Source organism: Myotis myotis, unplaced genomic scaffold (genome assembly GCF_014108235.1).
Source record: "Myotis myotis isolate mMyoMyo1 unplaced genomic scaffold, mMyoMyo1.p scaffold_m19_p_9, whole genome shotgun sequence".
NCBI lineage: Eukaryota > Metazoa > Chordata > Mammalia > Chiroptera > Vespertilionidae > Myotis > Myotis myotis.
This window is the reverse complement of record NW_023416401.1, coordinates 35471750-35485745: the sequence shown is the minus strand read 5'-3', so window position 1 is coordinate 35485745 and position 13996 is coordinate 35471750. Positions and strand designations below refer to the sequence as shown.

Below are 13996 nucleotides of genomic sequence, written 5' to 3'. Positions count from 1 at the left end.
AAAATCAGAAAGTTAGGTAAAGCAAGACATGGTATGAAATGCCAGCAAGTACTAGGTTGGCAGTTGGTAACCAAAAGTCTTATTCTTAGTCCCTGACATGCGAGGAGTTTGATGCGGATGAGCTGCGGGAACACACTGCGTGGGCCTTCGTAGAATGCACGTGGGTAACCTGTTCAGCCATGGAGCCGACATGAGCAAGCGGTGGCTCTCTGGTAGGTTAAAGGCAGTCAGAAACCTGGTTATGTAACAGAGCTTCTTTTCTTATAAAAAAGTCAAAACTTTGAAATTGAGATTCTGTACTTTTTAAAAAGGCCTTTGTAGGCAACCATTTATATATGTAGTAGGGGCCCGGTGCACGATATTCATGCACTTGGTGGGGGGAGGGGTCCCTCAGCCCAGCCTGTGACCTCTCACGGTCCAGGAGCCCCACGACTGATCGCCCCAAAAAGTAGGCCCTGCCCACCCGGCTGGGGCATTGCCCCTGCAGAGGGAGGCCTAGGCTATTCACCGCAGCCTGCCAGTCAGTGGCCTGGGCCTCCCTCTCTGGAGCAATTTGGAAGCCCCCGATTGATTGAACACCCCACTGGCCGGTGGCCTGGGCCTCCCTCTGCAGGGCGATCATGGGGCGATGGCCAGGCCCCCGACCAATCGCATCGCACCCGCTTTGGCTGGCCTGGCACCAGTGTGTGTCATAGCGTGGTCATCCGGAAGGTCTTTCTGCTATTTGGTCGATTTGCTTATTATGCTTTTATTATTATAGATTTTGTTCCCCATCTCCAATACCTGAAATAGTCCACACTCTATATCATCACATGTGCACTTTTTATCATACAAAGACAGGCTAGCTCTACAATGCAGACGAATAAAGCCTCTGATGTTGTGCGAATGTGACCTCTGGGCTAAACACATACAGTACTGAAATTGGTACACAGAGAATGCATTTACCATTTTTATTTCGCTATGCAGAAACATACATTCACCATGGGCTGAGTGATGCAATAGACAGTGTAATGGAGAATATATCTTTTTGAAGTCTATTTATAACTAAACAGTAAATAGCTTAATTACAGTGGAAATTCTGTACAGTTTAAGGCTTGGCTCTGAACTAGGTTGTAAGTATGGACCAGATTTGGAAATAAAAGTTTTTTAAATAAAAGAAGAAAAATCAATTAAAAAATAGAAGAAAGCAGAAATGAAGATAGAAAAAAAATAACACAAACCACCCCAACAGTGAAATTTCAGAATATTGTGAACTAACAAAAATACATATTTTTCCCCAAATAATGACAATTTACATATTTAGGATCTGATAGGGAACTCTGGAAATCTTTCAAGATTGAACGCAGAGCAAAGTGGACGACAAGGAAGAAATCACATTAATATGCTAAAATCAGTACTACCTTATAATGAATTAAATTAGATACACAAAGCAGGACTGGAAGCATTAACTATCTCCAGAGGATCAGAGAGTCGTCACTGTTTATGGGTTAAGAGTAATAAAACCAGGTGAAACAAGTACAAGATTCAAGTGTTTACTGAGTGGACTCGGTTATTGGCACATCTAATCTGGGATAAACCTGACACAATGGACCTAGACAGCTTCTAGCGTTTTAGGGTAATCTTCATTTATCTGTAAACAAAAGATCTGTCACCTAGGAAACTGCAATTGTGTTTAGACTTTAATGATAATAAACTATAAAAGGCATGGATTGGTTATGTGTTACATGAGATCACGGTTTATATTGTTGGTTATGAACGTGCAGGTATAGCTGAAAACTTAGACACTTTGTGAAAATTAAAAATGCTGCTCTTTTGTAATTTTATCGTTGCTTCATGCAATATCAGTTTAGTGCTGCTGATTCGGATTGCTTTATTATGGGAAGATCTCTCTGCCAGTGTCTTTAATTGACGGTCAAGGTTTGTTCTTCTGGATTGAAAGTTTCCACGGGCAGATACAAGTCAGTGGGGTTAGAAGAAAGAACTCCATATAGGCTCTGGTTTTCCTAATGGTTTTCATGACTGGATTCCTGTGCAGGCTAAGTTATTCCTGTAGAAAAGAGAGTTGGTCAGTTATGCATTTGAAAACACCTGAGATCAAGGTCAGAAGAAAAGTATCTTACAGGTTATTAATGCTCTTTTTTTTTCAAAAAAAGTATTTTTTATTGATCTTTAGAGAGAGAGAGGAAGAGAGACAGATATAGAAATATTGACGAGAGAGAAACATCATTGATTGGTTGCCTCCTGCATGCCCCACACTGGGGATTGAGCTCGAAACATGGCATGTGCCCTGACCATGAATTGAACCCCTGACCTCTTGGTTCCTGGGTTGATGCTCAACCACTGAGCCACACTAGCCGGGCTACTCAATGCTCTTTTTGATAAGATGTTGTAAAATACCAGTGTAAGCCACTGATATGCTTTGTCTTGAATAACTACAGCATCATCCAAGTGGCTGAAGCTCTGTGGAGAATCTTTTTTTGCTGTCTATCTTCCAAATTACTCTTTCAAGTTACTTAGTAACTTGAATCTGAGTGGTTTTTATGTTTTTCTTTAAGAGAGGCCTCTTGTCAATCTATGTTTCTTAAACCAAAGTCAGAGAACTAACTTCTTTCATTTATACATGTAAAACATTTAAGAGACTTTTATTACATAGCCAAGTGTGCAAGTAGCTCATCAGTTGCATTCAGCATTCAAAGCCCCCTAGGGTGCTGAGAGCCCCACAAATGCTTGCATGGCAGGTTAGTATGCATGACAAGTCTGCGCACACACAGAGGATGCTGTCTGCTTGCAAGGCCGGCCCGACAGCAGCTGGGAAGGCATGCGCTTCCTGGAGGAAAGCGGGACCACAGGACTGAATTTTCCTCCTCCTGAGACACAATGCTCCACCAGGGGGCAAATCAACATAGAATACAGGAGACAGAAGACATCCAAAATGAAAGTCAGTGCTCAGGCTTCAAATGAAAAGTAAACCAAAGCAAACAAAAGCATACACAGGCTATAACCAAACACAGTTGAAGAAAAAGCTTACAATGGGATAATGTTGCCATCAAAAGGAATAGGGAGTATATTTTATTTCCCTAGTATTTGGAACACACAAATTGCACCTTTCAGAACAAAACTACCTTAGTTCTGAGCAGGTCACATGGCAAGTAAAATCAAATTTGGCCTTGCAGATTGGCTAATGAAACGAGTATAGGACAAGGACTAAAAGCAAACGCCAGCGAGATCTCGCAAGCAAGGACCCTGCTTTTCCTTTGTCCTCTAGCTGGCACTGTCTGCAAAGTCCTCTGGATGGAACCTCCAAATCTGAAACAAGCAGGCACCTGCCAAGCAAGTCTCCATCCTTTGGGTAACCAGCCAGCCCTGCAAATGCCAGTGAGAGAAAAAAGGAAAGGGTGGAGTCAGGCGAAGGATGAGGGGAAAGTGCCTCATGCCACATGCCAGCCGAGGCCAAGCCAAGTGAGTCAGTGTCACCTCTTACCTGCGGTCAATCCTCTCCATCTTCCGGTGTGATCTCTGTCTCTTTATGGACCACTACTTTGGTTACTGACATGTCAGGGTGCTGCTCTTTGGCCTCTTTAATTGCCTGAGCCAGCGCCTATCCCCAAGAAATCACAGAAGGGCAAAGACAAAAAGGAGGTGGAACATGCATGATCAGTAGCAAGGTGGAGACTCATGAGCTAGATCTTTATACACAATTTACAAATGAGGTACAATGATTGCAAAAAGAATCGTACATTGTCTATTGGAAAGTTAATTCAGAAAATTGTTTAGATTACATGCTGGACTGGAAGAATAGCACTGGGAAGAACAGGGCCAACCAGTGTTTTTCTGCCCTGCTGACAGGTATTGACCATCTTACACACACTACCTGGTCATGGTCGATGTCCGCATCGCCCGTGATGACTATTCGCTTCTCAATTCTCGTCTCTGAAATGCCTCCTTTCACAGTCTGAAAGGAAGAGACAAGTGTTATGAATTTTCCCACTTGGAGAAATAATCATTGTTCAATGGAGGAAATGGCAGAAGATGCTGACCCAGTTTTAAGTAACATCATTCTTTTTTTCCTAATTTTCAATTACAGTTGACACAGGATGCTATCTCAGTTCCAGGTGTACAACATAGTGATTAGGCATTTATATAGCTTATGAAGTTATGACCCCGATATGTCTAGTACCCATGTGACACCATGCATAGTTATTACAGTATCATCCGTTAAGAATTGAAAACAGAATTCTGTGGCAGTTATTGTAAATTATTAATTTCAGAAACAAGGATGGAATGGAATTCTTTGGATTTGGCTGGCCAGTGTTTCTGGAGCACCTCTCATGTGCCAAAGTGTCAGGTAAGCAAAGATTATCAGACTGTATATTTCTGAACAGAACTAGCCCAGGAGGACAGATATACCATAAATATAGTGGTTGAGAAAGCTCCAATGCAGCTTTCCTGGCATACTGAGAGTCACATAACTATTTGCATATGCAGCCAAACCTAGAAAAAGTTCTGAGGGAAGGTCTTACTTTGGTGATGTGGGTGGTGGTCGTGGAACAGGTGGTTTCAGATGTGATCGTCTGTGCACTCATTAGCACGCCAGGCTCCAAATCAGCACTAGGATCAACCTAAGCAAGCAGAGAATAAGATATCACACTCAAATATTTACATTACCTCTCCAGGTGTTTGCTTAGTTTAGAGCGTTATGGTGACTCAGTTATCTCCCGTAATCACTGTGCACCTCAATCAGCATCTGGCAGCTGCCACTACGGGTAAAGACTGACCCAGACATGGCCAGAGTTCACCATCCTATATAATAAAAGCATAGTGTGCAAACTGTCCCCTCGACCGGGAGTTGTACGGGGGTTCGACCAGGGTGCAGGGCCGGCAGGGGGAAGGGAGGGAGGCCCCGGCTGGCAGCTGCTAGGGACCCTACCAGTGTATAGTGCACTGGGCCTCTAGTCATTAATAAAGCTGGGGCTTTAGAAATGAGAGCAGTGGCTGGTTGGGTTAATATTTTTCCTTATCGGTGGCTATGGAAATAGATGTCTGGGCCTTTTTCTACTGTTTGAGATGTAGGAAGACTTATTTAAGGCACCTGCTACCCCACAATCAGTACTAAAACAACATTATTGCATCACTCTTGACAGAGACAGTCTGGCTGCTGGTCCTCTGAGTCTCACAAATTGACAATCATGCAGTTACACTTAAACACACTCAGCCATGAAAGGGATAAAACAGAGGGCCAGGGCTCCAATCGTCCCAGACTCTTACCTCTGAGGATTCGTATGTTATGGTTTTGGTTTCTGTGTGAACGACTGGCAGTTCCTTGGTAGAAATCTCGAGCTTTGCTCCTCCTGGCGACACACTGCCAAAACTGATGGTTTCTGTCTTCACAGTGGATGACTGCGCCAACAGGAAGTAGGGGAGTGGCCATTAGTTTGTACAAACACAGTTTTGGTTTTTTCCCCTCCCCGCTTGGTGGATATATACAAGCAAAGGTTAGTATGAAATAAATATTTTCATATTCCATGAGGTTAGGGAAGTTGGGAAGTGAGGCACACCACAGACACATGTCCAACAGTCTCCCAGAATTCCATAGCATCTTTATGTGGAATGTTCCAGGTAAAGGAAAACATTTTGAAGGAAATAAACTATTTTTCGTCCCCCTTCCTTGATCTCATAAACTAATCTTAATAAAAAAAAATCATAAATTAGCCTTTTAAAAAATATGAACTTCTTAGAAAGAAGGAACAAGTAATAAGACATAACTCCCCTACTCCCAATACTTTAAGAATTACAAGGAAACAGGATAAAGAACCAAGTTCTGGTAATTGGCACCTGGACAAGCATGGTTTGTGGTCCTTCAGGATTACATTGATCAGAAATCAATTTATCAAATTTTCTAATATCCTGGCTGGACAGGCACTTCCCAGGTTTACTGCCAATGATAATAATTGCAGTGAGAGCAGAAACCACTTCCTGGAACTATATATTATTAAGAATCGTTATATATGTTTGCATGAGACCCATAATTGCCATGCACGACAGAAATAAGAGGAGAAAGAAAATGGACTTGAAAAGAAAATTAAACTTAGCTTCATCTTTACGCTTAACTAAATTTCAAGGACTCAGATCAGTTTACTTTAGTGCTAAAAGTAAATTAACTACTAGTTACCTCAAAATGAGGTTTTTGTTCCAAAGTTTCAGAAACGTGGATTGTTGCACTCTGCTCCTCCTCTGGCTCATGGGAAGCAGTGGCCATTTCTTCCTGCTCCAGGACAGCTTTATCGGCAACCTCCCCTTTCTCCTCTTTAGCCCCCTCCGTCAGAGCAGAGCCCTCCTTCCCTTTAACGCTAGAAGCACCAGCAGATGCTGCCTGTGCTGCAGCATCCGCATCATCTCCAGCCACGTAAGAAGCATCCCCACTTGCATGCACATTCATCACACGTCTTTCCTCCACCACCACCGTTTCCTGAACAACCTTCTCCGTGCTAAGTGGCTGGGGGGGCTGGGTTGATTCGGTCTCGGTTTCGCTGGACTCTGTCTTGGTTTCTGTTTTCTGTATGGGGAAAGATTGTGTCAGTGCGACTTTCCATAAACCAAAGGTAAAAAAACAACAACAAAAACCACCACCACCACAACAAAAACCGATGCCACCCACCAAGATGCCTAAAGCCAGTGTGAAGTGCTTATAACCATAAACACTTTAGGAAATATACATTAGCTTCATTCCTCCCACCAGAATCTTTGATGCCTGCCCTCTGCCCTGTCATATACATTAGAATCTGTGCTGCTACTTTGGGATATCCGCAAAAGAAAGAAAATGCAGTGCAAAACACAATTTAAATAATAAACCACTACCACCACCACCACCAAAACCCAAACAGAATAAAAAAGCTTTGCAGCAGCACATTCACATTGTTTTGGGTTGCTTTCTTGGACCTCATAGGAGACATAAAATGGTTTAAAAAAATGAATGCCATTAAAATTTCTCATCACCATTGCCTTTTGTGTATCTGAAGTATGTTCTTGTAATGGAACTAAATGCATATGACAGGCACGCCATGCAGGCATGACGGAGAAGAACTGAGGGCACCTCTGAGGTGTTTGAGGCAAAGCCCACTTGGATGCAACACACACACACACACACACACACACACACACACACACACACACAGCAAACAGGCATAAAGAAAGCAAGCAAGGCAAACAGGCAGAGTCAGAACACCAAGGATGGAAGCAAAAGGCCACCTGAACCCAGCTCTGAGAAGAGGAGGTAACCCCTCCTATGAATTCTGTCGGCTTTCTCGCAGACTCTAATAAACTGAAGATTTCAGAGCCATCCATGAGCTTTTCACCAGAAGACTGCTTAGTCTGAGTGAACAAAGAAATGGAGAGTCAAGCACAGAGACAGGTACCTATACAGGCACACAGCACATTCACAGCTGGTGAGACAAAACTGGAGGCGGAGGAGAGAGGGAGGAGGGAGGAAGGAATCTACCAGAGACTTGGGGAACGGAAAAGAATGGGAAATAAAACAGCCAATCGAGGTGACCATGAGCTCTTGTTGGGTAAGGCAGAGAGAGTTATTAGGATTAGGGAGGCGCTGGTTTAAGCGGATCATTTTTTCCCTTCATTGCAAGCCACAGCAGCACTATCGCATCTCGGGCACGGGGAGCTGGAAGTAAAACGAAAAGTGTTTTAATGCTCGCTGGACTGCGGTACTGACTGAACCATGAACAAAAGTAAAAAGCTTGGGTTGGCTGCTCTAAACGTAAAGCCAAACAGCAAGATAAACGGAAAGGTTCAGGGTGGAGGGGCGCTGCCTCAGAAAGGTCATGCTGGCATCGGGGTCGGTGGCCGAACGAAAGGCACTGGTTACCACGACTCGGGAGGCAGCCGACTCGGTAAGGTAATGGGCAGTGGTGACGCTGAAGGCCGGCTCCTGGGAGTACCTCCACTCGGACAGGCTCTTCCTTCGGGGTCCAAAGAGCCCCACTTTCAAGGCCTCCCCCTCCGGGGCGTGCTCAGCTTGGCTCCACCGCACGCTCTCCAGGCCCACGTGCAGAGCATCCCTGCCCAGCACCTGAGCCTTCCTGGGGTCTTCTTCCTCTGGACTCTGCCGCCGGGACTCGGCCTCCTTGATGGGAGCCAGGGACTCCGACAGCCTCCGCTTCGGAGTGTGGCCCTCGGGTCCTCGCTTGGACTTCTCATCAGCGATGGCATCCAGGACCTCGTACTCTGTCATGACGGGGGTGACCTTCCTGGGCTCCATTTTCTGAAACACTTCAAGACCCGAGGGCTGCACTCCCTTCTCTCCCTCCTTAGCTTTCTCCGTCATAGTCACGATTTTTCCGGATATGGTATCATAGGACTTTCCGAGAGCGTATATCTTCTGTTTGCTTTCTTCTTTCAATTGTATTTCCTGGGCCAAGTCGTCGAAGCTCTGCATTTCAATGGTACTAGAGCGTAACATGTCGGCGGGAATGTCACCAGTTCTACTGCTCATGGTCACCACCTTGTAAGTCACAATCTTTTTCAAATCGCCATCAACTACCTCAGTAGGTATTTTGTCTACAAAAACCCAATCCTCTGTGCCCTATATTTGAAATATAAAAGCTAAATTAGAAACGCTGATGGCATCTCATTTCTAAAACAAGAATCCTTTACGAAAATCAGGACAAGAGCTACACTCATGTGACTGCACTGGCTGGTGCCATCTAATAATTATCGCTGCAATCGCTTCTCATCTAAAATTTATAAGCTCTAATCCTCAATTCAGAATACAGTCTGCATGTGGAGTTGCAGGGTCAGATTTCTTTAAATAGAAACATACTTTGGTGGTGAGATATATCTGATCGTATGTTAAACATCTACATTATTCTATATTTTAACCTTAAATACTATAATCTTGAGGTGGTTGGTTGTACAAGTTATTTAGCTTTACGTGTGTTGACACAAAAAGCCAGTTTTCCACAGGAAACATAAGTGTATTCAGATCTGTTCTCAAAAGGAACTTGCCAGCATCCCACAAGTTTCTGGGGATATGCTTGCATGTTTGTAAGTTATACTTCCTTATTTAGGAGATCAAATCCATTATACCACTTATTATCCAATAACTATTGCATGTGCCCGTGTTCAAGGCATTAGAAGGAACGATTTCCCACTGTTGGGACATGGTAGGAGCCTCTTACAAATAGGTGACAATGGCCTGTACAGTGTTCCAATCTTATTTGCAACTGATGTTCATCGTCTCAGTACTTCCTTTGCCACCTTCCTACTGTCAGTGCCAATAAGGCAGAAGAAATGAAAGTTAAGACATGTTTGCATTTGGGAAGCCTCACAGGATGGGACCAGGCAGCTGACTAGTCTAACAGGTTCCAGAAAGAAGAGAAATCAAGGAGCAGATAAGCACCTTGGTTTACATTTTAAACTGGAATGTTTTCTACTTGCATACTCATCACTGCCTGCAAACTTGAATCCAGAAATATGTGTGCCTTAGGAAAAAAGAAGTGCAGATTCATCAACTTGTTGGTGCTGGATTAAAGGAAATGAAGTGAAAAATAACCTCTAGGGTCGATGGGACCGTTTTCTGGAAAATGATTTGCTGAGAGGTAACCGCAGAGTCTCCTTCCCGCATTCTCTTTATCACACTTGGCTAGTGGGAAAACCAATAGAAATTCAGAACTTTCACAGCCATTCAAAGCCATCCAATTAGTGTCACACTAAGGGTAAAACAAATGGTGAGGAGTTCCAATAATTAGAAAAGCCCACACACAGACAGAACCACCTAGGAGCAACGGCCATAAAGAAGTGGTGGCTAGCTGGGAACTACAAGGGGGAGAAAATTCCTCTTCCCTCCCCAGAAGCGAAGCAAAAATGATACATACCTACCTTAGTTTTCAGCAAGGTAAATTTTAAAAAGAAAACAAAACTAAAGACATTTTAATAACACTGCAGTCTGAAGAGCAATACCCTTTCGGAACATTCTTTTATGTTTGTTTTTTACCTGAGACTCAAGGAATGAAGAGCTTCCCTGCTGCAAAAATATAACCTTTTCAGAAATCTCTCTTTCTTCTTTGGTCTGTTTGAATAAAGGGGGTTGGGTTGGAGAAGAGGAAGCAGACAGTTCCCAAAAAGGCAAGTTAGGAGAGAGTTCTTTTATTGTGCTATACATATAACAGTCATTCTTTTATTTATTTATTTTTCTGAAAAAAGCAAATTATTGTCTATTAATTTGAAAAATGGTCTGAAACCATCTCAAAGTTGAATTAATTATTTCCAAAAAGTAAGAGATAATTTTCCTAAATTCTGGTGTTTGTATGACTCAAACACTCTTATTTCTACAAACACAGAACATGCAAGAGCAATAAAAAGAGTGCCCAGCCTCGAACAGTGTCTCTATGTCAGTCATTGGCACACCGCCAATGAGTGAGTATGAAAAGAAAATGTTAAGACTTAAAAACATTAAGGTGAGAGTAATCTCAATTCTATTTCTAATACTTGATTGTATTCCCAGGTAAGTGCTGCTACATAAAGAGTCAAGAGACACACATGGGTCACTGCATTAGCTACTGATGCGAATAAACCCGGGTCTATATAGATCGACTTGTTTATTGTTCCATAAATAAACATAAAATATACTCAAGGTAGTAGCTTTATTTGAATTTTCATAACATGGTGAAGACTTCTAAAGAGTCAATTTGAAAATATTTTGGTGAATAATTTATTTCAAATCATGCTTATCTTTATTATATCAAATTAAGAAACGTTCAAGTAAATAAGTCATGTTAGAACTAGCTTTTATCTTCTTGTTATTCCTTTCTCTAGTATTAAAAAGGAATAATTTAAGTGGCTATACATTGACTACTGACCCTATCTGTGCACAGCATGCAACTCCATACAACAGTGACAGAAAGGAAGGCAAATTTAAAAATAACAAAGTTCAAAGTTTCTAGAAGAATGGAGCTTTCAAAATAAATTCTATTGTTGTAAACAATATAATTTTATGAGAGCTATTTAGTGAGGAACAAGTAAGACATTTTTGAAGGAAAAATAAAATCCCTGTCCTGCCCCATTTTGGAGAAAGGCATTGGAAGAGACAAACGTACCGTGTACAATCATTAAATGTAGATTTTTGTTTGGTTTACTTTCAATCATAGCCTCTTTCTCAAATAGGAATAAGAAACAGGAAAGAAAGGTCAAAATTATAGGTACTTTTTAGAATACCACTGCTAGGCCTCTAATTATAATCACTGAACGATTTTTCCCTAAAATGAAAGCTTAAAAAAACAAAATCAGCAGGAAAACAGTGGTAGTCAGCATATCCTGTTATCTGACATCAATTCATTTCCAAAAGGTCCGTGTTTATAACTGAAAATGTCCACACTGCCTGCACTCAGAACTGGGTATGTCCAGTTGCAGAAAAGGGTAACAAAAGGGGTAGATATTAAAATTAAACCCTATAATGGTCAACCCCAATCCAGTTAGTTCAGCTAACAGAGAAGAGGTACTGACAAAGAAAAGTTGATAATAAGGACACTCACTAATATAACGCTTTAGAACAGAATTAGATATATCCATTTTGTTCAGTGACCTAAAAGTTCATCTCTGAAACATGACTGAAACCAAGGCCCGATGCTGGCATGCAAAATTCAGAGGTGCACTCGTCTTGGGGGAATCAAAGGTTTCTACAGAGCTGGGCCAGGGGTTTTCAAACTGAGCTGTGCATTAGAATTATGTGGCCAGCTTTTAAATAAGAGTTGATGTGTGGGGTGCACATCAGTATTTAAAAATTTCCCATAGATAATTGTAATATGTACCAAGGCCTGGATGAAAAAATCAAAGAAGTCGGATTCAGAAGATGGAGATAATTCTTCTTAATCATAAATAGATGATCCCTGGTGAATGGATTTGTTTTTTTTTTTGTCCAATTTGAGGTCCATCTAAGACCTGAATAGCAAAAGGAGAGCTGGACTAGAAAGCAGACAAATGCACAAATAGAATCAATTCCAATTATTCATGGTAGTTACGTTCTACAAAGTCACTATGAACAATAAACTGGTGAATGCTGAAGCACTGCCCCATTGGGGATATACAGGATTAGGTTCCTGGGAGCCTCTGGTCATTATCAATACATAATCTGCTTTGTATGCATTTCCGTTTAAAGTCCTTATATTTAACATAAATTGTTGATCCACATCAACATGGAACTCAGAGTCAATAACACTCTTATTCCTGAATGAGGCTCATCTAACACATGTAGCTTCCCATAAGGCACACTGCTGAATGTTAGACAGCACTTCAATCCTATGCCTGGGGGCCATTTTAAACAGAAAAATCACCAGCAAAAACACAAAAAAAGCAATAATGTGGCACTAAACAGGCCATGAAAAGGATACTTGTTTATAGTGTGAGAGCTGAACCAAGAAAGCAGAACCCTGCCTTTCAGCCTCAGCTGGGAACGTATACATTGAGCCACTCAAGGTTTTCACCACTCAGCCTGTCTGCCAAGGACCATGGAACCACTGTTAATACTGACATTGGGGTTACAATAAATTTTAGTGAAGAAGCAAATGTGCAAATATGCAGTGTGAATGAGGAGGATTCACTGTACTAAGCTCACATACCTGTAAAACCAGCCACATTAAAAAAGAGAATATTGGCGCTGTGTAAGTGCTAATGGGTACTGTCTATTGGGTGGAATTTGGAAACTTTTAATATTCAAGTAACCATGAGGGAACATGCCTCTAACGTGGACAAGGCCAAGGTGCATCATAGAAGACTGTCATGGAAAATATGTGTGAACAGAAGATATACCTGGAATTCTTCACATACCACACACCTACCTTTCCTATGTTCTATGAACCCTGTATGTGGTTTGTCAATTTTCCAAACTTAATAAGGACTGATATTATCTGCTGTTTTGGGGCATATCCTTGCTAATAATGCAAATATTTTAAACTTGAAACTACTGGCAATAAAATTCTCATTTTATAGTAAACATATGTAATATGCTTAGAGTATCATCACCATTACTAGCTTATTACTTGTATTTCTAACTCTGAATTTTCTTTTAATCATAAATTGGTAGCATCTTATAAAAATATGTTTACTGCTCTGGCAAGGTAGCTCAGTTGTTGGAGCCTCGCCCCATACACAAAAAAGGTTGTGGATTCAATTCCCGGTCAGGGCACATACCTACGTTGTGGGTTGGATCCCTGGTCAGGGCATGTATGGGAGGCAACCGATCTATGTTTCTCTCTCTCTTTTTTCCTTCCTCTCTTTAAAAAAAATCAATGAAAACATCCTCAAAACCAAAAAAATACTTATGAGTCAAACACACCATAGATAAACAAAAAAGATGGTCACATTAAAAACCAGCCCTAATTAGATTCTTTTCACAACATTTTATTACCTAGATTACAAAAAAAATAACCAAGCTTGGGGCATTGAATCAGGGTTTCTTCAACCTCTCACACAAACAGTATTTGGCCCTTGTTTAAAATTAAATTATTTTAGGACTTCTTTCTAAACTGGTCAATTACTGTTTACTTAGATTTAAAAAGGGACACATGAGTCCTAGCTGGTTTGGCAGATAGAGTGTCGGCCTGTGGACCTAAGGGTCCCGGGTTCGATTCCAGTCAAGGGCACATGCCTGGGTTGTGGGCTTGATCCCCAGTAGGAGGCATGCAGGAGGCAGCTGATCAATGATTCTCTCATCATTGATGTTTCTTTCCCCCTTCCTCTCTGAAATCAATATCCTCTCTCTCTCTCTCTCTCTCTCTCTCTCTCTCTCTCTCTATATATATATATATATATACATAATTTTTTTCTTTTTTAAAATAAAAAGGGATACATGAAATAATAGGATGATATAAAATTGTAATTTACTTAGAAAAAATACCTCCCTTCTAAAATGAAAATCTTTTGGGTATGTGTTTGTAAATGAATATGCTTTGCATATAGCTTGCTGGGAGGAGAAAAGTTATCTTTTGCACTT

General features: G+C 41.5%; 1 protein-coding gene across 29 annotated transcripts in view; it reads right to left on the bottom strand.

Moving 5' to 3' along the window:
* Window positions 1-918: 918 nt before the first annotated feature.
* EPB41L3 (erythrocyte membrane protein band 4.1 like 3) overlaps window positions 919-13996 on the bottom strand; it is a 219497-nt gene continuing 206419 nt past the window's right edge. For 5 of the 29 annotated variants that reach the window (XM_036322542.1, XM_036322536.1, XM_036322538.1 and 2 more), the window contains 10 exons: window positions 10004-10078; window positions 9563-9652; window positions 7877-8593; window positions 7246-7368; window positions 6170-6553; window positions 5266-5397; window positions 4521-4619; window positions 3872-3952; window positions 3482-3598; window positions 920-2047 (listed from right to left, as the gene is read on the bottom strand). In XM_036322542.1, the coding sequence (XP_036178435.1) occupies window positions 3488-3598; window positions 3872-3952; window positions 4521-4619; window positions 5266-5397; window positions 6170-6553; window positions 7246-7368; window positions 7877-8593; window positions 9563-9652; window positions 10004-10078 (1812 nt within the window). In that variant the 3' untranslated portion in view covers window positions 920-2047; window positions 3482-3487. Of the gene's footprint in view, window positions 2048-3481; window positions 3599-3871; window positions 3953-4520; window positions 4620-5265; window positions 5398-6169; window positions 6554-7245; window positions 7369-7876; window positions 8594-9562; window positions 9653-10003; window positions 10079-13996 lie in introns of all 29 variants that reach the window. The other 24 variants (XM_036322558.1, XM_036322559.1, XM_036322556.1 and 21 more) reach the window with 13 other exon arrangements.